Source organism: Hydra vulgaris, chromosome 09 (assembly GCF_038396675.1).
Source record: "Hydra vulgaris chromosome 09, alternate assembly HydraT2T_AEP".
Classification (NCBI taxonomy): Eukaryota; Metazoa; Cnidaria; class Hydrozoa; order Anthoathecata; family Hydridae; genus Hydra; species Hydra vulgaris.
In genome coordinates this window covers 48,603,797-48,629,674 of record NC_088928.1, presented here as the reverse complement: position 1 = coordinate 48,629,674, position 25,878 = coordinate 48,603,797, and the positions used below count along the sequence as shown (strand labels likewise).

At 25.8% G+C, this 25,878-nt stretch overlaps 1 protein-coding gene across 1 annotated transcript; it reads right to left on the bottom strand.

The window, feature by feature from the left end:
- Positions 1 to 359: 359 nt before the first annotated feature.
- LOC100206780 (anoctamin-10) lies at positions 360 to 24,565 on the bottom strand. Its single transcript, XM_065805949.1, has 12 exons — positions 24,377 to 24,565; positions 15,806 to 16,147; positions 11,415 to 11,522; positions 11,046 to 11,297; positions 10,573 to 10,908; positions 10,384 to 10,439; positions 10,137 to 10,211; positions 5,773 to 5,955; positions 2,551 to 2,742; positions 1,099 to 1,233; positions 835 to 945; positions 360 to 582 (listed from the first exon to the last, which is right to left on the bottom strand). The coding sequence occupies exons 1-12, from the start codon at positions 24,528 to 24,530 to the stop codon at positions 529 to 531; spliced, it is 1,998 nt and encodes a 665-aa protein (XP_065662021.1). The 5' UTR covers positions 24,531 to 24,565; the 3' UTR covers positions 360 to 528.
- Positions 24,566 to 25,878: the final 1,313 nt, after the last annotated feature.

Below are 25,878 nucleotides of genomic sequence, written 5' to 3'. Positions count from 1 at the left end.
TGCTATGCGCTACTGTTACTGTGTTTTGTGTTGATAAAACAAGGCTGTTATAGCTATTTTTTTGTTCTTTATATTTTCTATAATATTATTATCCTAATTCTACTAATAAAATGCAAATAATACTTTTGTAATTAAAAATTGTAATTTTTTTAATTTCTTTTTTTAGGTATTTGCAGGCTTTAATTGACTTTCCTTTACTGGTACCTGCTGTCTTGTGACAGATTTTAAAAAGAACTTAACTGATGTAAATACAATTTTTATGTCGTTAACTATAAGCAATGACATTGCTGATAGGGAGTCAAACTTAAAGTATTATTTATAGATAAATTTGTATTTAATTTTTTAGATAATATATCAAGTTATTAATGTGTTTTTATTGTTATAAATGATTTAATTACTAATAACCCGTATTACGGGTTGCTTACTGCTAGTAATAATAATAAGAGACAAATTACAGTAGAAAATTACAATAGGTCCCCGAAGCATGTAAAAATCAGTGCATTCTAAATATTAATGCACTTCTTGTTTCTATTTAAAAATAATTTCTTGCTTTTCCAATGTACAAAACTGATGCTGGTTCTCCTATAAAATAAAAAAATAGCAAAATGGTAGCAATTTCAACACAAAAAAAAGGGTCAATTAATATATGTATGTAGTATTATATATGTTTTAATATATACAAAAAGCATCAGTTGGTGAAGTATAAACCATAAATTTATTGCTATTCTGTAGCTGTACCTGTTATATTTAATTCCCGTTTATACTATTTTTATTTTATTTTATGCAATTACTGGTTCATTGACACTTTATTTCCAAAAAATATCAGTCTCTTACTTTTAATGTTTGCTGAATTTTAAACTCTGCTTGAGCAAGTTGTTGTGAAACAAAGCCAGGTACATCGGGAATAATATATGCAATAAAAATCTTCAAAATAATCAACATATGCTATAAACAAATATTATCAAACTATTATTAAATTGGATATTAACAGATTGCATGAAAAAAAAAAATTATTATTTATTAAATTTATGAAAAAAAAATAATTTGTTATTTAATTTATTTTTATTTAACTGCTAAATATATTACTTAAATAAATACCTCAATTGCAACAAATATTAAAGTATATTTCAAAGGTCCAAGATCGTTCATTAACCAGTCTTGTGTACTTTTAGAAAGAGCTATAATTCCACAATTGGTAATCACAGAAATAATACTCATCACTTCAAATGCAAACTAAATATGCAAATTTTACACCAATCGGATAAACAGTAAAAAAAAAAAAAAAAAATCACTTTTATTCTTTTTTTATATTCTTTATTACATTATCTTACCATTTACTATTTTTTTAAATTAAATGTGAATTTCTTAAAAAAAAATAATTCAAAGAGTAAAGAATGCAATCAATGAACATAGTCAATTAGAAATTTTTTTTCGAGTGTTTTTTGTAACATGTTAGGTAGATAACCACATAGCTAACCTTTTTATCACCATTTTTACTATAAAGTATAAAAATCAAACAATATACAAAGTTGTTTGATGTTTTATGGTTTTACAAAATTAGATAAGGCAATTATGTTATTATTTTACAAAATTAGATTATGTTATAGTTTATATATTGTATTATAATTTACATATTTATGGTTAAAATCTAAAATAACAACACAAAACATAAATCTAAAATAGCAATAGTACTAAAGACATTACAATTAGAAAACCAATACAAAAAAAACCCCTTCAATTTATGGATGCTTAAAAATAAATATTACTAAGAATTATTCAAAAATCTCATGATCATTTTTATTATTATTTTATCATAAGCTTTTTTTTGTCTACTTTTTTATTTAATCATTTTATATTTTGCAAAAACTGTGTAGTGGCTGAGTAATATAGGTTTACAGTAAAACTGAAAATAATTGGTTTTTTATTTAATATGCAACATGGCCCTGTAAGCCTATATGACATTTAAGATTGTTATTTAATACGCAACATGGCCCTGTTAGCCTATATGACATTTAAGATTGTTAAAGTCAAATTTTAATATTGTTACAGTCAAATTTAAAGCTGGAACCACAAAAAATAAAGCTGAAACCACAAAAAATAAAGTTGAAACTACAAAAAATACTCTAGAGAATTTTTTAAAACAAAAAAGGTGTTAAGAAAGCTGTACTAACTTTTTTGCATTTGAAGCAAACAACACTGTTAATAGATCATATCAACACAAATTGTCTATCTATAGAAACATCTAATAATTGTTTATGATCAAAATCTACGAATAATATAAAAAATCTTTTGATCTATACTCTTTACTTATACTTAAATTAAAGCAAACTAAACAAAATAAAATTTAAGACACTAGTTAGATCAGATCATGTATACTGTTAGTACATCATTCACTTTCTGTAAACTACTTTGAACTTCAGTAGGTAAAAACCAAAATCAAAATAATAACTAAAAAAATATGTAAAAAAATTTCTTAATATTGTAATTAAAAAATAACAAATGTAAACAGTGATCAACACATGCACTCTTTTCCCCTACAATCACTCTTACTTGCCAGGCACCAATGGAGGCTGCTTGCTCAATAAAAGGTCTTTGGTGAAGTTTAGAAAGCTTAAAAGCATCAGTGCGTATTTCTACGATGTTATTTAAAAACGCCCAAAATCCGGCCAGTGGATATGCAGCAGAAAACATAAAAACATAACCAAATTGCAAAAACAGCTCAACATAGTCATTGTAAGTACTCTAAAGCATTGCATTTGAAAATAAACAAATATATATAGCAGATAAAAACAAATAAAGAAACAAAACAATACATAATAAAAAGTATAAAAAGGAAAACAAATAAACAACAAGAGAAAAAGAAAAGAAAAGATAAATATAAAGATTAAAGATAAAACTAAATTATAGTAACAAGTAAATAATTATTTATTTTATCTGCATAAATAATTTGTTAACAATCTTAAAAATAAACTTTGAACAAAGGCACATAAAAAGTCATACAAAAAGGAAAGAAAGAAAAAAAGAAAAAAGAACTTCAAACTGAAAGATTGTAGTAAAAGATTGTAGTAAAAGATTGTAATTTAAGATTGTAGTGAAAGATTGTAGTGAAAGATTGTAGTAAAAGATTGTAATTTAAGATTGTAGTAAAAGATTGTAGTAAAAGATTGTAGTAAAGTTTGTTTATTTTATAAAACGCTTTTAATTTAATGTAATTATTCTTATTTTATTTCTCTTTTCTAGCTTTGTTTTGTTTATTTTTCATTAATTTTTTATTTTTTTTATTTTATTGTTTATTATATATAGTTATTATTATTATTATCATTATTATATATCTATATAATTTGTTAACTTTGTTACTTTAGTTTTACTTATTAACTTATAATACTAAGTATAAGCTTAATAATTTATTATTATATATTTTCACTTATTATAACTAGAATATTTTACTTAAGATATAATCATTCATAATTTTTTATTATATTAACATAATTTATTTTATTTTATACTTATAACTTATAATTTAATTAACTATAACTTATTTTTAATATATATTTTTGTTATTCTTCCCTAACCTTATTAATAGTATTTTTTTCATTATTTATTTTAATTGTTAAATATTATTTTTATCTTATTATTTCATTAATTAAATTTTATTTATATTATTAATATATGCTATAATTATTTTTAATATTTTTGGTTATATTGCTGTTCATATTACTGCTTGTTCCTTCTTTCACTTCATTCAATCATTTCATTTTTTAAACTGTACTACTTAAATGTCTACTTAGTGCAAAGATAGTTTCAAGAAAATTAATACAAACCATCACTACCTTCAATGTAATCATTGCCTAAACCTTTTTCATAAAAAATGCTGTTGTCTGAATGATATGGAGTTTAAGATATTGAAAAAGTCTAAAACATCTTCGTTCTGTATTTCATGTAGAAAATATATTTTTCCATTTCGTTCTTTATCTGATAAGGAGCTGCGTCTGCAAACAATAAATGATAAAGTGATTCATATTATTTAACTTTCAAACAACATATCATCTTTTCCAAACACCATAGTCTAATCTTTATAATGAACTTAATGACTTCATTTACCATCAAATTAATAGCAACAATGACAATGATGTAAACCTTGAAGAAAACTCTATTAACTATAAATATATGGACATATAATGTTTCAAAAAGTTAAACCACAACGTACTCCATAGTGGTTTAACTTTTTTATTTTAATAAAAAAGTTAAACCACTACGGAATACGTTGATTTAAATCCACACATAAAGTTATTAAATATGGCGTTCCACAAGGTTCAGTTCTCGGACCGTTATTGTTTTTATTATATATAAATGATTTATCTTGTTCATTAAATAATTCTATGGTACATCATTATGCTGATGATACCAACCTTTTATATATTAACAAACCACTTATGACTTTTTATAAAAAAGTTAATCAAGATCTTAATCGCTTATGTAACTGGTTAAATAGTAATTTATTTCCTTGAATGTCAATAAAACTGAATACATTATTTTTCATTCCCCTCAAAAAACTATTGATAATATTAAAATTAAAATTAACAGAAAAAAACTTTTTCTGTCAAAATATTTTAAGTATCTTGGAGTATATCTTGATGAAAGCCTATCTTGGTATAATCAACTGTATTATCTTAAAAAAAACTTACACGACCTAACAGTATGCTTTCTCTAATTTGTTACTATATTCCTATCCAAACTCTTCGAAATATTTATTATTCTTTATTCTCTTCTCACCTTTGCTATTGTTGTATTGTTTGGGGTCAAAAAAGTAATTTTTTACTTAATAGCATTGCTAGTTTACAACACGCATCTATTAGAATAATGATATTTTCACCAATGAGATCTGATATCTAAAAATAATTTTCTGAACTAAAAATCCTAAAACTCCATGGTCTTGTAAATTTTTACAATTGTCTTTTTGTGTTTGACTTTCTCCAAAATAAACTACCAAACTGTTTTTTAATTCTTTTTATTAAAACAAATGAAATTCATAATCATCACACCAGGAATACAGAAATTAGTAAGATATACTCTACTTTTTTTTAACACAATTAAATATAGTAAGTTTTCCATAAAACAATGTATTTCCCAATGGAACCAGTGTATTCCTGCATAAATAAAAAAGTCTAAAAAATAAAATCCCCTTGTTACAGATTATTAACTGCTCAACAGAATTCAATTTAAAAATATATTGTTCGAGTGTATTTCTTTATAATTTCTCTCTGTACTGTAGTTGTCTTTGATATATAATTTCTTTAACAAATCAAGTGGTTTGATTTTTGCTTTATTTATTATTTATCTATATTATATTTATCTATTATTGTGTTATGTGTTATTATTGCTACATTTTATGCTATTATTATATTTTTTTCAAGAATTTTATATTTTTTAGGTGTCACTCCATTGACTAGTTTGTAACTATATGAGTGACACCTAACCAAATTCTACTAATTTACGATGAGCATTTGTAAATGTTTATTAATATGGTTGAATAAAATAAAGAATAAAAAAACAAACATTAAAAATTAATGTTCAGTTGATATAGATCAAAACATTTTAAATAAATTTTATATTAAACAAACTAACATAAATAAATAAAAAATTAAAATATTTTAAACTTTAATTGGAAAAAGCTGTAATAACTTTTACTTTAACTATTATTTTTAAATTTATTTTCACTTTCTATGTTTATTTAAAAAAAAACACAAAAAGAAGCTTCTATTTAGAACTTACATTATACGGAGGCAAGTTTCCTTCTTTAATGACTTGATTCTTTGTATCACGAATTCGCTTAAAACGAACACAATTTCCATTCTTATTTATTTTAACAGATTGACGTTTGTACTTCAGGTAAGGTATAAAAGATTCCTGAACTTGCTGAATTAGCTGTTGAATTATTAACAATGTTGCAAGTTGCTAAAAAGAAACTTTATGTTACAATGTCATAAAAATAAAATCATTCTTGTCAGTATCTGGTAAGGCCAATATAGCACGTACTTTTTGATTTGTCTGTTTAACTTTTCTCTTAATAAAAAGTTTTATTTCACCATAGAACGAGAGTCTAAAGCATTTTTACTTGCCCACAAGCTATTATGAATTAAACAAAACACTCGGCCACAAGCTGTTATGAATTAAATAAAACACTCGCTCACAAGCTGTTGTGACTTAAATAAAACACCATTTTTATAAATTTAAGATTAAAGTTACAGAGAGATTTGAGTTTATAGCAAAGCATGACAACATACAGAAAAGCAGAACAATAAGAGAATTCAATGCAAGGTCAGTAATGAATGATTATCTGAGAAGACGCAAAGTAGAAGATTCAATTTGTATAACTACATTTATAGATATAGGAGCAACATGACTTGTTATTGTAATAATTATGAGTTAAAAGTCACCAGGTACGGCAATCAACCACAAAGAAAAAGTCATATTCAAGATTGAAACAAGTTCTACAGGATCAAAAAGCGAAGGCCACAATAAAGTAGCCTCCTCAACTGCAGTGGCCCTCTTGTCCTTGGGGAGATAAATAACATTAAAAAATAAAAAGGATAATTTAAAGTACTAAATTAAAAACCTGATATTAAAATTTGATTAAAGAATCAAAAACCTAATAATTACAAAAAGACTAATTAAACAATAACCAGAAAAATCACAGTTTTGTCTCCAGAGTAGGAAGACCTTATAGTAAAGGAAGGTAATAGGTAAAGTAAGTAGGTAAGAAAGGTTAGTGATTATAACTGTCTGGAAAGTAGGTTAAAAGTTACTGAGTGAGGGAGCAAAAGAAAAAAAGGTTATGAGCTGTAATACCAGCAACATTACATTAAAGGTTATGAGCTTTAATACCAGCAACGTTACATTAAGGTGCATTAATGCACCTTTTTGCACAGATTGCTGTCAAAAAGTTAAGTAAAGATATTAGATATCTTTGCATAAAATCTGCAACAGTGCAAAACATACATCTTTATACTTTCTCATGATCCTGAAAGCTCCTAACAACTAATGTCTTTTGTACTGAAAGATATTTTTAAAGCGTCAGAATTTTTATTTAAGTCAAAATTTCGTGAATAGAAGATTTGCCTTAAATAAATCTTTTGTAGATGGTAAAGCCCTTAATAGTTTAATGGCTGAGATACACAAAGGTTTGAGTTGTGGAGATAATTACAGCTATACATAAATTTTAACTAGTTATGTATACTTTGCATTGTATTGAATGTAATGCTTTAATTTTTATGTTTTAATATGAATTCTATTTTTTTTTTCAACAACTTCAGTTCTACAAGCATTTTTCAGAATCATGGTTACTTTAATATCTTAAATTGATACTTTTGATACTTTAAAGACAAATATTCTTTCCATTCTAAAGATAAATAAATATTCTTTCCATTCTTAAGACAAATGAATTTTCTTTTCATTCTAAAGGCAAATAAATATTCTTTCCATTCTTAAGACAAATAAATATTTTTTCCATTCTAAAGACAAATAAATGTTCTTTCCATTCGAAAGACAAATAAATGTTCTTTCTATTGTAAAGACAGATAAAAAGTCAGTTATTTACTACTATTTTATATAAATGTAAAATCTTAATTTAAGAAATTAAAAACGGACAAGAAAAAAAAAACACTTTTTATAAGTTTTAATTGTTTTTTTACAGTATATTATATTGAAATATATTTTTGTACATTGTTTATAATGTTGTGTACTTTTAATCTTTGTTTAGTTTTATGTACTTTTGTGCTTTATATTGCCTTGTGCGGTGTTTATATGTGCGATGTTTATATTCTCATGTATGTTTATTATATTATCGTATATGTCATTATAATGTCATATTCTTGTGTGCATAAGTTTAGTTTTTTTGTATATTATAAATTATTTTTTTACAATAAATGTTTGTATCGTGTGGTAGGCTGTTACGTTTTGTCAGTATATACTGTTTGGAATTTCCCCTGTCTGTACTTATATATTAAAATGTTGTTTGAAAATTAATATTGACTTTTTAATATTATATAATTACTTTATTATTGTAATAATTGTCGCTTAATTTATTAATATTAGTGCTATTATTATTCTTAATATTATTATCATTCCTATTGGTATTTAAAATCTATTTTTTCTATTTGCTTTTTACTTACGATTAATCGTAAGTAAAAAACGAAAACTAATCTATTTATTTCGACTTTATTTTTTACTTTCTACTTTGCAAGAGTTTCTTGTATTGCTGCTGTTTTTATGTTTACTTAATTTTTAATTTTTTCTTTTAGTTATTATTGGTGTCGTTTTAGATTTAAAATTTTTTTTTTATAAGTTTGGTTTTTATTAAGTTTTTTTTTGTTTTTGTTTTTTTGTGGTTTTTTTGTTTGAGTTTTGTTATTATTATTTGTTATTCCTATTATATCATATTATTATATTACTTATAAAGTTTTAATTTTGGTTATAAATCTTATAAATATTAATTAATCATTGTCAGTTTCTTTACGATAACTGTTTTTTATCTCACAGTAGGTTGTTACTTTATGTCAGTTTTTAACTGTTTGTAACTTTTCTTATTTGTGTATATAATATTCAGTTTTTGTTTTGAAATCTATTAATGATCACTTTAATTATCATTATTATTATTCTTATCATTATCTTCTTATCATTATTGTTATTTTTATCGTTATTATTGTTGTTATCATTATTAATATTATTATTTGTTTTTTTGTGTTTTTTTTGTTTTTTGTTTTGTTTTTTAGGTGTCACTCCATTGACTAGTTTTTAACTATATGAGTGACACCTAACCTTATTTATGTGAGTTTATAAATATTATTGTAAACTTTCATATTTTATGGTGAAATAAAGTATGTAGATAAATATTCTTTCCATTCTAAAGACAAATAAATATTCTTTCCACACTAAAATTATAGGCATTAAGGAAAAGTCAGTTATTTACTACTATTTTATATAATTGTAAAATCTTAATTTAAGAAATTAAAAAAGTTGATTTATTTTTAATTTATTATTTAAAGTCTTTTTGTAAACAACACTAATTTTAATGCAACATTTAGGAAAGAATGCTTGCTGTTACTGTAAAGAAGATACAGGAGATACTAATGTAGAGTAGAGGATGTTAAGGAAATCCAAAAAGGGTATGCAATAAGTTAGTTTTTTTCATTCATTCATTTATTTCATGTATTTACACTTTTGTGACAGAAACTTGTTTTAGAATGAAAATATCTCTTGAGTACAGCAGTAGGTATTTAAGAATTAGTCACAGAAATGTTCAACCTGGATCATTATTTGATGGAATATACAACTCACAAGACCTGTCTAAGTTGGAAATTTCACATCATACAGTCACACCTCATCATGTTTCTAGTTAGAAAAAAAAAACTTTTGGAAACTTTCAGTCATTAAATCTGTGATGCTGTTCACAAGAATGTTAACAAGACTATAAAAAGATTTGAAGCATCTGAGCTGAGTAAACACCATGGATCTTCCAGCTGTAACTTACTTTAGTATGAGCTGAGTAAACACCATGGATCTTCCAGCTGTAACTTACTTTAGTATGAGCTAGGCAAACACCATCTTTCAGCTGTAACTTACTTTATTATGAGCTGAGTAAACAACATGGATCTTCCAGCTGTAACTTTAGTATGAATATGAATAGCATCAAAACTATCAAATTAATATGAAAAGTCAATCACAACTAAAAAATATTTGTAAAAATGTTGTAAAAATGTAAAAAAGTTGTCAAAAAACAAACAAGCAACTAAAACAATAACAGATTTAATACAACATAAAAATTTCACATAAAAAAATTACTTAAAAACTAAAAATTCAACTAATTATCTAGATCAGAATAACACCAAATATAATAACACCAAGAATAACTAACATAATTAACTCTTAAAATAAAATATCTATTTTATTTAATTCCAAAAGTAGAATCCATTTTGTGCACACCCAAAATATTGGTACCTTTTAACATACCTTGTGTAAGAAACCTGATTGGTTAAAGAACCTTTTAGTTTAACTTTAAAAATTGAAGCAGTGTACTGTAATAAACTTTATTTATAATATAAATAATGTATAATATTGATAATTGCAATGAAGTTTACCTGTCGAAGCATTGCCATATCACAAAGATAAAATGCAATGTAAAATAATGATAGAAAGCTGTTAACAAAGTTAAACTAAAAAAAATTCATTAGAACTTACAAATAACATAAAATATATAAACAATACATAAAAATAACAAATTATAGCATCATAAACCATAAAATTAAAAAAAATAACTATCAATTCATAGAATCAATAAATTCTAAGAATTACGAAAGATAAACTTAAAAGTAAAATATTACATACAAAAACAAGTTTAACAATTAAATGATTATTGTATGATGATTGAACTCGATGGTTTTCTGTAAAAGTAAAAAAAACAAAATAAATTAGAGTAAAAAAACTAATAATAGTTTATTATGCAAATATTTGGTCAATGTTTAAAAATTTTAACTATTCATAAAATATTTTGTAATCATAACAAAATATATATACCCCAATCATTTAAGATAACTGCAACTTTTCCATAAATATTGCTACAAATCCAGACCAAAATAGCATAAGCAACTTTTGGTGCTCGCTTAGCTAATATTACCCAAATACCAGTTTGATTAACATACATCTTTTGAACTTTTTCATTTAAGTGAAAATAGAAAAGCATTCCAACAGTAACTAACAACAGAGAAATTAACAGAAGTGGATATGAAATGAAATACAATTTCATTTGATTTTTCCATGTGGGGTAATATAGTTCTTGCATTCCAGTTATCGGACTTGTTCGCAATTTACCTTTAAAGGAAGGGCGTGGTTTCTCATTATATCCAAAATCATCTACAAAAACAAAACATGAAATAAAAATTGTCATTTACTAGCATTTTCTTTAGAAGATATAATATTATTAAATCATTTAAATAATAAAATTTATTAAATATTAATCATGTTATTATTAAACTAAAAATGATACGAACCTTTTATTCTGTTAGAAAGACGACCCCAGTTAAATGCTGACTCTGAACATTTTCTTTTCCACAATTCTAAGAACACAGTGGCCCAAACCACATTCAAAACTGCAAACCAAACATTTTCTGAGTGATTTTCATCAACAATGAAAAAGTAATGGAGTATTCCAATGACAGCTGTAGGCAGTAAAAACTTTGTATAAAAACCAAGAAATGTAAAATACAATGCAATAGATTCTCCAAAATAACTTTTGATTGCATCTAAAAAAAATTCAAACTGTAAATTAAATTATTTCAAATCTGTTTTCATACACTTTATTTTTTTTTCAAAATAAATTTTAAAAATACATTTGATTGCTAGCTCTTTTACTTACTTACTGATTGGTTGTTCCCAACCCAGATACCATTGATTTTCTAAACTTTTAAGGCTTTCAATGTGATGCAGAGGATAAATTTGGACAATTTTGTGCATTGATCGTTGAAGCACTACAAAGGTTATTCAAGAAATATAAAAAAACTATAAATGTAAAAATATTAGAACAAGCGACGACAAAAATTACTAATTTTCAATTTTTTTTTTCTTATAAATTAAAAAAAAAAAGATGTTTTTGAAAATAATTTTAGCATGCTTAGTCTAAAAGAGATCCAATAAAGTTCTTCTCAGCTATCAATGTTATTAGGGAAGCCATTGCCTTTTTTTTTTTAACTTGGACTTTGCAAATAGACGACTAAAGAAGACTAAAGCAAAAAAATAAAATGTTTTTGCTTTGGGTATCTTTCATAATCATTCAATTAATTTTGCAGGAAGAATGTCAAACTGCTAGAATAATGGCTTACCTTTTAATATACACAAAATGTTTTCTTTACAAACTTCAGTTAACAAGGTACAGTAGCTTTTTTCCAAAAATATCATTTCCAGTTTGGCCTTGAATATAAGTAAAATAAATAAAGGCTCTACAACAGTAAAAGAGCTTCTTTTCAAGGTGATACATAGACACCACAAAGTTATACAATATTGAGTTTCAAATGGGGATAAAAAATTTTGTGCATAGTTTAACAATTCTTTCCATTGAGCTATAACACTTACATGAACAATGCAGTGCATAATGGCTCTTGAAGTGTTCAGCTATTTAATTCACAGGTTTGTCTGCAAAATCAAAGTTTTGGATGTTTGCTCCGTTTTCATCTATGTTGTTCCAAATCCAACTAATTTAACTTAATACCTAGGATGCATATTTTAAAATTAACATGAAAATTTTATTTATTTATTTCGAAAATTTTAAATTACATTGAAAGTCTTTGAAACCTATTTTATTATAAAAACATTTTTTTTTGTTTGTGTTAGGAAATCATCAAATAGGTAATAGGTAAAATTTCAAAGCCTTTTCTGAAAAAGTTCTTAACTTTGTTTGGCGTTTGTCAGACAGTTTATCAACTTGATTATCCTAGAATAAATTAGAAAAAATTAATGATACCTCAAGTAAATCAATAAAGAATGGAAATAAAATTTCCTTCTCTCCGCTATTTTAGATACCCTATCATCTTGGTTTTATCAATAGGAGCAAAAGTTGATAGATATTTATTAGCACTTAACTAGCCATAACAAATTTGTTTAGCAAATTTCTTACAATATAGTAAACAAATATTACATGGTGGCAATCTAAAATAAAAATCTGAAATTGGGGCTTTTGATTGAGTAAAGGCTAGAGATGGTGTCTTGATAAAAATACTCATCTTGGGCAGATGTTAAACGCATCCGGCTACTGTCTTGTAGAAGGCCTCTTAGGCAAAGACTTAAGGGGTATACTTATTCTATATGTTGACCAGCCTCGCACCCCTTCTTCATCTACCTTTTTTATTAGACTGGTGCAGATGTATTTTTAATACATTGTTTCCAGTTTAGGATGTTGAATGCTGGATCTTCTTGACTCAATACATGGGTTTTGCCTGTGTGTCTGTTTTTATAAATAAGCAACTCATTCTATTATCTCCTAATGAGGGTAGAGTTCTAAAACTCAGTTTTTTGGTTCTGACGCCAGCTGGTAGTCAGGTTTCCCAAACTCTGTAGCAGCTCTGATTCCATCAACAGCTGAAAAATATCAGAGTATTAGCATAGCCATGTTGCGCATGGATGGTGTTCCTGTTTGTACCTTTGGTGTGCATTGTTGAGGCCACATTTGGAGCCCTTTGTTACGACTTAAGGTTTATTAATAGTAATGAGGCAATTGCTTGGACTATTAAATAGTGTACTGAGTATAATCTATGCTTTGAGTCAAGTTCTTTAATAAATTTAAAATGACTAAAGTACCAAAAATATAAAACACAAAAAAACATGTCATCACCAAGTTCTCTAAACCTATCATTCACTAATATTCGTGGATTTCGAAGTAACTTTTCTTCTGTTGAGTCTTAACAAATACTTAATCTCTCATCTTGAATGTAATAAATTAGTTTCTGCTCATCAATATGGATTTCGATCTTCCAGTTCTGCAGCTGATTTACTAATAGTAATAAATGATAGGCTTTATTGTGCACTAGATAGAGGTGGAGAGGTTAAGGCTATCGCTCTTGACATTTCTAAAGCTTTTGATAAAATTTAGCTTTCTTCTTACGGTGTATCTAGTAACATCTTTAAGATTATTGAATCCTTTCTTTCCAATTGTAGTATAAAAGTTGTTCTCGATGGATAGCAATCTTCTTCATATCCTGTAACCTCAGGGGTTCCTCAAAGTTCAATCCTTGGCTCTATACTCTTTTTTTTATTTACATTTATGATATTTCAGGTATTATCACATCTAAGGTGGCATTGTTCGTTGAGGATACTACTATTTATTCTTGTCATGATAAGAAGCCAACACTATCTGATTGCTTGGAGGGGGGATTTGAGCTTGAAAAGGATCTCACTTCTGCTACAGCATGGGGCTCACAGTGGCTGGTGAACATTAATTCAGATAAAACCCAATTTTTTTCAGCCAATCGTTATGGCAATAATTTAGATCTTCCTATAACTATTAACGGTAATGTACTCGATGAGTCATCTACCCTTCATCTTCTAGGATTAACTTACTTCCAATCTTTCTTGGAAATGGTATATCAAATCCATTGCAAAATTAACATCTGCTAAGGTTGCATCTCTTTATCGAGCTCAACACTTTCTTACTCAGGATTCTATTCTTTATCTCTATAAATCTCAAATCCGTCCTTGCATGGAATACTGCTGCCATATCTGGGACGGATCTTCTAATGATGCCCTTTCTATTTTAGTTAAGGTGCAAAAAAACATTGTAAACAGTTGGAACTGCTCTTGCAGCCAACCTCCAACCATTATCACATTATTGTAATGTTGCTTCTCTTTCTCTTTTCTACAAATACTTTTCTATAAATAAAGTTTTTATATTGACATAAAATTTAGAGTAAAATTTGTACTTAAATTTTTTTTACTTTTCTATCTAAATCTACTTGATAAGATACTCACTAACTAAACACTTGGCAAGCTCAGGCTTCCATGTTTTTGCTGTCGATATTGAAACTTTGCTCTAGAAATAGTCATAAAAGTATTTAAACAATTTTTCTTTGAATTTATTTTTTAAAGATGTTCTAAAAATCAAAGATTTTTAGAACATCATTAAAATCCGGTAAAAAATCTGAATAAAAAATAAATCTAGAAAATAGTACTTTGATCAAGTATTACAAAATGCATGAATTTTTTTCAGTAAAAAAGAACTTTTTTCAGTAAACAGTTTCAGTAAAGTATCATCCGTAAAGATAAATTAATGATACACAATCAATATTCTTTCCAGGAATTTGGGATGACAGCTTCCATTTTAATTCCAAAAATCAATAATTCCAAAAGTCAACAATTTTGAATTAAATTAAATAAATGAGGCAAATTTTTATTGAAAATGTCAAGTGGCTTGAGTAGTATTGTTAAATTTCCTGAGCAAAAATCTCTTTGGGTTCAAAATTTTAGGAAAATCTCCTGTTTTTGGGTTCAAAACTTTAGGAAAATCTCCTCTAAATTTCCTGAGCAAAAATCTCTTTGGGTTCAAAATTTTAGGAAAATCTCCTGTATTTTATAATACAATCTAAATACCTAATACGTATTTTATAATATACTAAATACGTATTTTATAATAAAAACCTAAAAACCGCGTATTTTATAATAAAACAAAATTGCAATGTTTATAATCAGTGCTAGATAGTTTCCGTTTTGAAACAAAGATTAATGGTTTCAGATTTGCTTTTTTATATGGTTATAAACAAAAGCAGACTTATTTTTTAAAGACACTAAATTTTATTCTTGGATTACAGGCTATTTATAGGAGAAAGATTAAGGAGAAAAAGCAAATTATGAGAGAAGAGCAGATAATAAGAGAAAAAAATGTAGGGATAAAATCAGAGTAGGTTGTAACTGTTTATCTTTTAAACATATTTTAATTTTGCATTGTAAGATAAGTTATTTGATTCTCCTGCAAAAATAATAAAAGAACAGAATATTTTGTACTTTGAGACATTCACCACAAACTGCATTTACACTTTATGTTGAAATAAACACAACAAACTAAAAATTATTTCGAACAAATTAAGGGTAAAAATACATAAAATTTATGCAATAAAAGTTGGTGCATTTGTATTATGAAATTACATATGAAAAATATTGGTGCTTTTGTATTATGAAATTAAATCTTAAAATGAAAAAATGATATCATTTTTTAATTTTTTTAAAATGATATCATTTTTAAAAAATGAAAGAAAAAGCAAATACTTACAAAGAGGCCTATCATTAAAAACCTTTATTTTTGGCAAACCAGGAACATTTTTAATTTTGTCATCATTGCAAACTACACTTGAAAGTAATGAGTTTATTAACCATTGCTTTTCAGAAGAAGTAAAAAAATTTTCATTTTTATCTTCAAAGTTCTCAAATTCATATCTATTGTCTACTGTAAATGGAGTAAATTTTCCAAATTGATCTCTTTTGAGTAGCTCAAACTTTTCAGCTGCCAAAATTAGATTGTTAATGCTTGCAGATATCAAAAATATTTGATTACAAACTTCAGAATCATTACAGTCATATTTCTTCACTTCAAGACCTGCACCACCATACAAAACTGAAACAAAATTCAACTCATAGATTAAATAAATAACAGCAGGTAATGATAAATTTTTTTTTTTTTTTACTTAAACAATTTTCATGCTTTTTATATTTTCTCTCTTTTTTTTTTATCATTAAATTTTATCTATCATCTCCTCAAATAGTAAATTAAACTATGATGAATTTATTAGATATATTAAATACCAATTTAAAATTAGATATGCGGTAATGAAAAGTTTGCTTATCATTACCGCATATCCAATTACATCAGAGGGTTACCATATATCAGAAGGTTTGCTTTGTTAGCAAAACATGAGTTCTATCCTCACCATGTCCCAGACAGTACTTTACTTGACTTGTTTCTCAGCGCAGCAGCCATTACTACTGCATAAGATTGAGTTAGTATTCGGTCAAAACAAAATATATATGTAAAAAAAAAAAAAAAGACTAGTAAATACATTTACTATAAAAAACTAGAAAGTATTTTAAATTTTGATTAGTTTTAAAGGATATGAAAGAAGGATACACAGAGAAACTTAAGTTATAATTTATTTGTTAAGTTTATCTCTAATAAAATATAAAAATTCAAAATGGTTAAACAAATTTTTAAAAACTTCATCAAAAAAACTTCAATCAGAAGGTGGTACCAATAGTGTAAAAGATTTTTATGCAATGCGTATATAGTGCTTCAGCAAACTAAAAGTGTCAAAGCAGTACCTTAGGTCTCAGAAATCATTTAATGTAAAAATTTTATATTTTTAGAATGCATGGCTATAATTGCAATATTTAAAGTTTAAATTTAACAATAATTTACTATTGTATAGTTATTTCAAGAAGTATGAATTATTTTGAAACATCAGATTACTTTTAAATAAAAAAGAATTTTTTTTTGTTATAATTCTTAAAATTCAGTTGTCAAGGATTATTTGGAATGCTTAATCAACCAATCATGACAAACCTTCATAAATTTTGTTAGAGAATTTTGTTGAAAATTTGTTAGAATAGTCATTAAAAATTTGTTAAAAAGGTAAATTATTTTCTAAGATTTAATGATAAATGTGTTTCACATTTAGTTTTATTTAAAACAATAAAAATTGTAACTATATTACCAATTTTATTTGTATTAGTTAATTAGTTAGGTGTTAGTCTGGGTGTAATGGTGTAGTCTGGGTATAAACAAAACTATTTACACTGTGATTAGTGGATTATAGCGTCATCTCCCTACATTTTTATAATTTATCAATCTTATTGCAATTTTTTTAAATGTGGTATACTTGGTATACTTTATGATACTGATAGGATTTTATATTTTAATATTTTATAACCCTACAATAAATTAGATAAAAATGATACAATAATTAAAATATTATACTTAGTAATACTTTAATTATTGTATCATTTTTATATATATAGTGGGAGTTGATCAATTGGGGTCATTCACAACGAATGAGCCACCATTAACAATGCAGCTTACTGATGAGAAACTTAAATAGGAAAAAGAGCATCACATTTAACTAACTGATCTTTGAGAAAAGTAACTGTGTCACACACAAGCTGTAGAATGTTATATAAAGATGGTGACAGTGGTTTCTGCTTTGGTTTTTGGTAAGATGAAAAGAGATTGTTTAACACTTGTTTGTCTGCAGTCTAGAAAAATTATGCCAATTTTTAACACCAAGACACAAAATAACACTAATTAGTATAAGTTTTATTTTAATATCAAGGAAAACATTGAATACAGGAGTAAGTATAATAATAATCATTGAGTAATAATAAGTAGGTATCTGAATCAGAAACTTAAAATGACATTCCGAATTTCGAATTGATTGTTTTCAAAAATTCTGATAGTGATAAAAAAATTATTAAAACTATTAAAATTTTTAACAAGATCATTAAGATCTTTTTACACATACCAAATTATTGTTGTTTTACTGTTATACTACAATTAAAAGTTTTAAAAATGAATACAATAAATTTTAAACTTATCCTTAAACAAAATCTTACCTTATTTTAATAAGGAAACCTGGAAAAAAAAACATAAATGACTGATTTGATGTAATAATTGGCACTTATGATGGAGCAGAAATTTGTGAATTTGTCGGAATATATATTTTAGTTAATGATTTAGGCCTTTATCGTGATGATGGTTTAATGGTAATGCATAAAAAATCTGGTCAGCATATCAATAAATGTTAGAAAAGATATAAAAATTTTCAAAAATATTGGTTTTCAAATCAAAATAAGCATAAGTTTAAAAATTGTAAATTTTCTTGATGTTACATTTAACATCTCTGAAAATTCATATAAGCCTTTCAAAAAACCAAACAATGAATTATTGTATATTAATATTAACTCAAATCGTCAACCTAAAATTCTAAAACAAATCTAGATTTTAATTAATAACAGACTTCACCAAGACACCTTTAATGAAAATGTATTCAATTCCTCTAAATTTTTTTAGGATACACTTAAAAAAAGTGGTTTTCAAAATTTGAACCAAAATTTGACCCTGAAAAAAAGAATACAAAAAAGCAAAATAGAACTAGAAATGTAATTTGGTTCAACCCCCTCCCCCTCCCTTATATAGCAAAAAAATTTCCATTAACATAGGAAATGTGTTTTTTTTAAATTGGTCGATAAGCATTTCCCAACCTCTAATAAATTACATTAAATTTTAATCAAAAGACACCTAAAGTTAGCTACAGTTGCGCAAAAAATTTGGATAGAATTATAAAAGGTTATTATGGCTTTTTCTCCCATTGATAATGTAGTTAACAAAGTTTGAGTAGTGCCAGTTGGGCTACTTTATCTAAAGAGAGTCTCAAAGAAAACAAAGACTATGTAGTATTATTACAGGGGATAAGTCATTATTTGAGACATGTTGAACAAAAGTCGGCCAATGCTAGTTGGATTGGTGAAGTCCAAGAACTATGTTCTAAATCTTCTTAAAAATAACAGGTGTTGTTCATTAGGGTTATGCCAACAAAGGGAGAAACTATTATTAGTCAATATTATATAAGAAAATTTTTTAAACCTCTAACATGAGAAAAAAACGTCTAAAACAGTCGCCACTGTTTCAGTTTCCTACCCCTCTGATTAAAAATCATATAAAAACATTGACTTGAAAATTTGAGGAAAGCACTCTAATTTGATCTTGAAGTTTAAAAAACTATACGAAAAACACTAATATAATCATCTTTTTAAAAATATATTTTAATCAGTTTTTATCTAGAAATCAATCGTTTAGAAAATCTTTTTTTAATCATGCAACCTGGTTTTTACTTTCGCCATTATTGAAATTTTTTGAAATTCAATTAAATATTATAATGAGTATATATATATATATTTTTTTTTTAATAAAAAATCTTTGAAACAGCTTTTTAGATGTACATCGACTGACAAATAGGAATTGGCGCAAGTAAATATACATACATTGACTGACAAACTAGGATTGTTGCAATTAAATGTACATACATCGACTGACAAATAGAGATTGGCGCAATTAAATGTACATGGTTAGGGTCAGGGTTAGGGTCAGAATCAATTAGAAACTAATGAGTTTGACTTTAAATAGTTTTTCTTTAAAGTGTTAATAAAAATTAACCTATTTTAAATTAACTAAGAAAAAGAATCTAATCATATTCGAGTATGAAGAAAATGGCGATTATTTGCATTTTTGGTGAAACTTTTTAAACTTCAACATCAAATTAGAGAGCTTTTCTCAAACTATCAAGTCAATGTTTTTATATGATTCTTAAGCAGCATGAAATTCTCTATCGAAATTAATCATAAAATGATAGACAGGCCCATAGCAACCAGGTGGGCAGCAGGGGCATTTGTCCCCCCCCCCCCCAATAATTTTTTAAATAAATAATTTTGAAGAAATTGACTGAAACAATGACTTAAAAAAAAAAAAAGGTCCTTAAAACTATTTTGGGGTAGTACTGCCCCCCAATATAATTTTTGTTCCTACGGCCCTGATAGGGGTAGGCAACTGAAACAGTGCTAAACAGACACTCAAAAATTTTAAATTTCTTTATGATAACGCTCAACCCCATATAACTCAAACCATCAAAAATTGTCTTAACCAAGCTAAAATCACAATAATTTGCCACCTACCAGACACCTGCCACCTACCATACTCACCAGACTTAGATCTATCTGATTATTGGCTCTTAATAAAATCAAGATTACGATACTGATGTCAAAAAGTCAAAAAAACCACATAACAAGGCTACTTCAAAGTATATCCAAAGAAGAGTATAAAATATTTGACAAATGGCTTGAAAAGATGCAAATTTGTATAGATAATGATGGAAATTACTTTAAAAAGTTAAAAAAGTTAAAATAAAATACAAAAAACTCTTCTTTTTTTATAGGAGAGTTTTATGACCTTTCCTTACAACCTAAGTATATTTTGTTATGTCGTATATGTGTTAATTTTTATAGTAATTAGGTGCATGACTATCGCATTTTACAGAACCGAACTTTGTGCCAAAATTTTGTGCCACGTTTTTCGCAGTCTCTGCAAAGTTAGCATGCTTGAGGAAGGTTTGTGGAATAACTTTTTAGTATATGTTATCAACATAGATTACTTTTAGAAAGAAGAATAGTTGAAGCATTAGTTCGATTTGGTTTTGATTATACTCACTTGATATATTAACGAGTTTATTGATGTCAAAATTTTGGTCGTACTTCCATGGTGAAATTAATGTCCAGGATATATTCTTTTTTTTTTCTATCCAATTTTTTTGTTTAAGTTATTCATTTATTTATGCACCTGTCAAATTTTGTTGAAAAATATTTTTTTTAGTCACCCTATTTCTTGCTGCACTTCTGTTACCTAATTTACATTTTCCCTGATGTTAATGCGGGAGACAGAGGGGTTCATTGATTATTTATATATATATATTTTTTTATATATATAGCATTCATATTAGCAATATTTGACTTATGTCATAAATTGATATCGTAAACCTAGATATTTTATAGTAAAAATATAATTAAAAAATTTGTAAATTTAAAAGAAATTGTTTATTAAAACAATTTTCAGTAAATAATAAAATAAGACTTGATTTTATATTTCATTTAGAAATAAAATGGAGAGAGAAAATAAAGATTTCACATAGTATTTCATATCATATTCATAATATAAATTAGATATGAATCAAATTAGTTATGAATCATATCTAATTTGAAGTTTGAACGCTGTCTTTATTTACCAAGGAACGTCTTTATAAATAAATTACTTTAATATAAATTTATTAAAGTGTTTTTAAATTATCATTTCTCCACTATCTAAACCTTTATGTATAACTTAAATATTTCTTTCGCTGTTTTAGATGTTCAAAGTTGTAGTGAAATGGCGTCAGCCAACAACATCAATTAGTTACTTTCTGTATTCAATAGCTCAGTAGTTATTATATAGATACTATAATATATATATATATATATATATATATATATATATATATATATATATATATATATATATATATATATATATATATATATATATGTAGATTCTGTGGGTTTATTAAAAAAAAAAGGTCAAATAAACTTGAGGTGAGCAAAGGAACCTAAGATTTTTATATATATATATATATGTATATATATATATATATGTATATATATATATATATATATATATATATATATATATATATATATATATATATATATATATATATATGTATATATATATATATATATATATATATATATATATATATATATATATATATATATATATATATATATATATATATATATATATATATATATATAAATGATTTACTATATGCAAATTTTTATACTACTTTGTAAAATAAAGTTCATTTTATTTTTGTTTAGATGAAGTTGCTTTAGAGAGGATCAGTTAGTTATATCCCTGTTATATGATCTAATATTTTAGTATTTAGTCATTTACTATTAGTTTTCAAATACAGTTCATTCTGGCATTTTCCCCTCTTGATATAATTGTCACATCATGCAGTTCAGCATTGAAGTCTATAGAGAATGAGAAATGCAAATTGTTTGGAAATGACTGCATCGCAACCTTGATTATTTTAGCTATAAACAAAATGAGATTTAAAGATGTAAGAGGCGATCCACAAGGTTTTGTAAACTTTTTAAATAATAATGATTTACCACGAGGTATCATTCCTAGGTATTGTGGAAACAGACTTCACATTCTTTTCCATACTTGCTTTATTTTAACAAAGCATCACAGTAAATTTAAACAATATCTTATAATTGGAACAGTAAAGTGTAAAAGTTTTCAAGCAACTCTTCGAACAGTATTTTGTAGTGCAACTGCAATCAAACAAATGTGTGTACTTGCAGTATTTGGAAAACTTCTTACTGGATCCTGAATGAAAAAGTTTTATGTTACATCAGAGCAAGCAACTTTTAGTCATGTTGCTGGTATAGCAGCAGAGTAGAAAAAGTTAATAAAAGAAAAAATGACTTCATTAACACCATTTCTTACTGGAAAGATGATGAAACTGATAATGAAGCTGTTGACTATTGCATGAAAAAGATCCAGCTTGCTGCTGATGTTGTTTCCGGTGAGTTACAAATTAATTAATTTAATAACACTGCAAGTGTTGTGACTTGCCAAAAATGTATTGCAAGTGTTGTGACTTGCATAGATAATACAGCAAGTGTTGTGACTTGCATAAATAATACAGCAAGTGTTGTGACTTGCCTAAACTATATAGCAAGTGTTATGACTTGCCTAAACAATACAGGAAGTGTTGTGACTTACCTAAATTATACAGCAAGTGTTGTAACTTGTTTAATTTTTTGATAGACGGCTTTGGCTTACCTTCACGTGGTGTCTATCATTAAAAATGATTAAAATATAATTTCATTACTGGAATTAATCATTTTAATCATTCACTAAAAGCCAAGACAAAAATATATTATATTATCTTTAAAATAGTTATAAATTACTTTTTTTTTTATGTCAACATTTCATTTATTTATTTTGAAACAGGGAATTTGTTTGTTGACCAAACAAAATGGCTAGCTTGTTAACTATAATGTATGGTCCATGGATATGTTTTTTTACAGCCCAACGACTTATAATTATAGCCCCCACAATAGTAGTTGTATAACTTTTTTAGTAACATATATCCAATTAAATAATAATTTTTGATTAGAGGGGGAAGGGGCATTAGAATGCCCCTTTCTTATGACATATTTGGATACATCCTCCCTTATACTCCACTCTCTTATGGCCATAGATGCACCACTAATGTATCTTTTTATCTAGTGGAATATGTTTTTTACTTCTTTGTTGTTGTACTTTAAATATTCAATCAGATATTTCAATAATTGAAACATTTTTTGATATTATAGTACTAAAACATCATCAACATATCTACTATGAGTTTTACATTCATCTCCCTAATTTATTTTTTAATTCAATTCCGATTTCATATATATTTTTTAATTTATTATTTAAATTTTGAAAACAGTAATAGCAATTTTTTTTTAGGTTGGATGGAGGAGGCCCTTCTGTAATAGAATCACCACTTGTATACGTTAGAACTTGTATAACATAATTTTATATTGTATACTAATTTTACTCATTTTAGTAAAGATATAAATATTTATAAAATTAAGTTGTTTTTGATATTAGGGTATATCACTACCACACCCACCTCTATTGCTAACATACACTTCTCATATATTTTGGTGGTTTAATATAAATTTAAACAACTTTTTTGAATATTTATATTGCTTATGTCTTTAAAGAAACTTTTTTTATAAAAAAAAACTTTTTTTCATACAGGCAAGGTGGTGGTTAGGTGCCCCCTCTGTCCTTCCGATATGCTCGGTGGTTAGAGTTTAACATAACATTGTAGCCCACTCTTACAACTATCTTTTGACACCAAGATATTTGCATTTTGATCAGAATAGATAAAGCTATGACAATTTAAGTGAAGAAAAACATTATTTTGACTACAGTTTCTTCAACAAATCCATATATAGAAAAATCGGTACTTAAACCGTCATAACTTTTGAAACAATTGTTCAATTTTAATAATTTTTCACCTTTAAAATACTGTAATAATCTTCTTTCTAATGATACATAACATTATAGTATTCATGAAATTTTTACTCACGTACCTATAGTAATACATTAATGAAATAATGAAAACTAAAACTTATTTATTGTAGTAATTTCTAAACATTTTTTTCACATAATTTTGTTTCAATTATTAAAAAAAAATACCTGGTTTCACAATCATTTTGCAAAACCAATTTGAAGCTTCTTCTGAAATACCTTCAGTAAACCTCAAAACAACACAAGATGAATCAGCCATATCTGTAACTACTTCTGTAAATTCTTCTTCTATTTTTTTTGAATTTCGATTTAAAAATTGCATGTTAATCACAATTTTTTCATTTTTATAAAAAACTGAAAACTAGAATTGTTGAGAAAAAAAATTTAAAACATAAATATTTCCAACGCTGTTATACATTATTTAAATTTTTTTTTAATTTTGTACCTTACTAATTAATAACATGCCAATAGTAATTAAGCTATAAAAAAAATTTGTAGATATGCAACAAAAAAATTTCAAGATGTTGCTCCTAGGGCTAGCTTTAATTTAATATTAGGTTGAAAACTACATCTAATAACACTGATAAACAAATAAAATTTTATTGTGCAAATCTTGTTAACTAGGTGGTTTTTTAAAACAAATTAAATATGCTGATTTCAAATAAGCAAACCATTTTTCACCACCATATCAAGTTGTAAAGATATTTGGGTTCAAATCTTTAGTATTTAAGGTAAAGTCCCTAATATTGTCGAAAAAAAAGTTATTCAAAAGTATATAAGAAGCGTATTTTCATAGAGATTTTAAAAATGGTATTTGTTTGTAATAAAAATAAGTACTTTTTGTATTATTGCTGAGAAACATTTTGTTAAAATTTTTTTAAAAGTCTTTAGCATTTTTTCACATAACTTTTTTTGTCAATAAATTTTAAGTAAAAATATTTATCTTTTCTAAAATCTCTATGAAAATACGCTTCTTTTGAGACCCAGGTTGACATACTTTTGAATAACTTTTTTTTCGACAATATTAGGGACTTTACCTTAAATACTAAAGATTTGAACCCAAATATCTTTACAACTTGAAGTGATGGTGAAAAATGGTTTGCATATTTGAAATCAGCATATTTAATTTGTTTTAAAAAACCACCTAGTTAACAAGATATGCACAATAAAATTTTATTTGTTTGTCAGTGTAATTAGTCTAATTTATTTTAAACATTTTAAAAAATAAAATAGATGTGTAGTACATCTAATCATGTAATTATTAAAATAAAATTATAACCCATAAAGGTTGCGTCGAAATTCATTAAGACGTGTCGCTAAAACAAGGAAAGTTAATTCAAATATTAGGATGTTTTTAAACACCTACATTTACAATTGTTTTTAAAATTCGCAAGTTTTAAAAAGATTAAGAGAATTGTTGCTATCACTAATAGTCATACGTCAAAAAACCTATTGAGTGTCGAATGTAAGTTGTACGGTTATTTAAAAGCTAGTGTAGTAAAGTAGTTATAATTATGAAAGTAGTTATAATCAGATACAATGATATTTTGTAAGACCTCTTAATTGACATAAAGCGAGGTTAGATTTATCTTGTTCTATCCACTTTCATTGATTTTGAGCTTATTAAAATTTAATTTTAATAACTTATTCTTGCATTGCACTTTTTCCTA

Bases quoted from the DNA above. Each gene is read 5' to 3' on its own strand.
- LOC100206780 (XM_065805949.1), bottom strand. From the start codon at position 24,530: ATGCAATTTTTAAATCGAAATTCAAAAAAAATAGAAGAAGAATTTACA. The intron at 11,298-11,414 runs GTAAGTAAGTAA...AATTTTTTTTAG, and splicing joins GGGTTGGGAACAACCAATCA to ATGCAATCAAAAGTTATTTT. The intron at 10,440-10,572 runs GTATATATATTT...TTACTTTTACAG, and splicing joins AGTTATCTTAAATGATTGGG to AAAACCATCGAGTTCAATCA.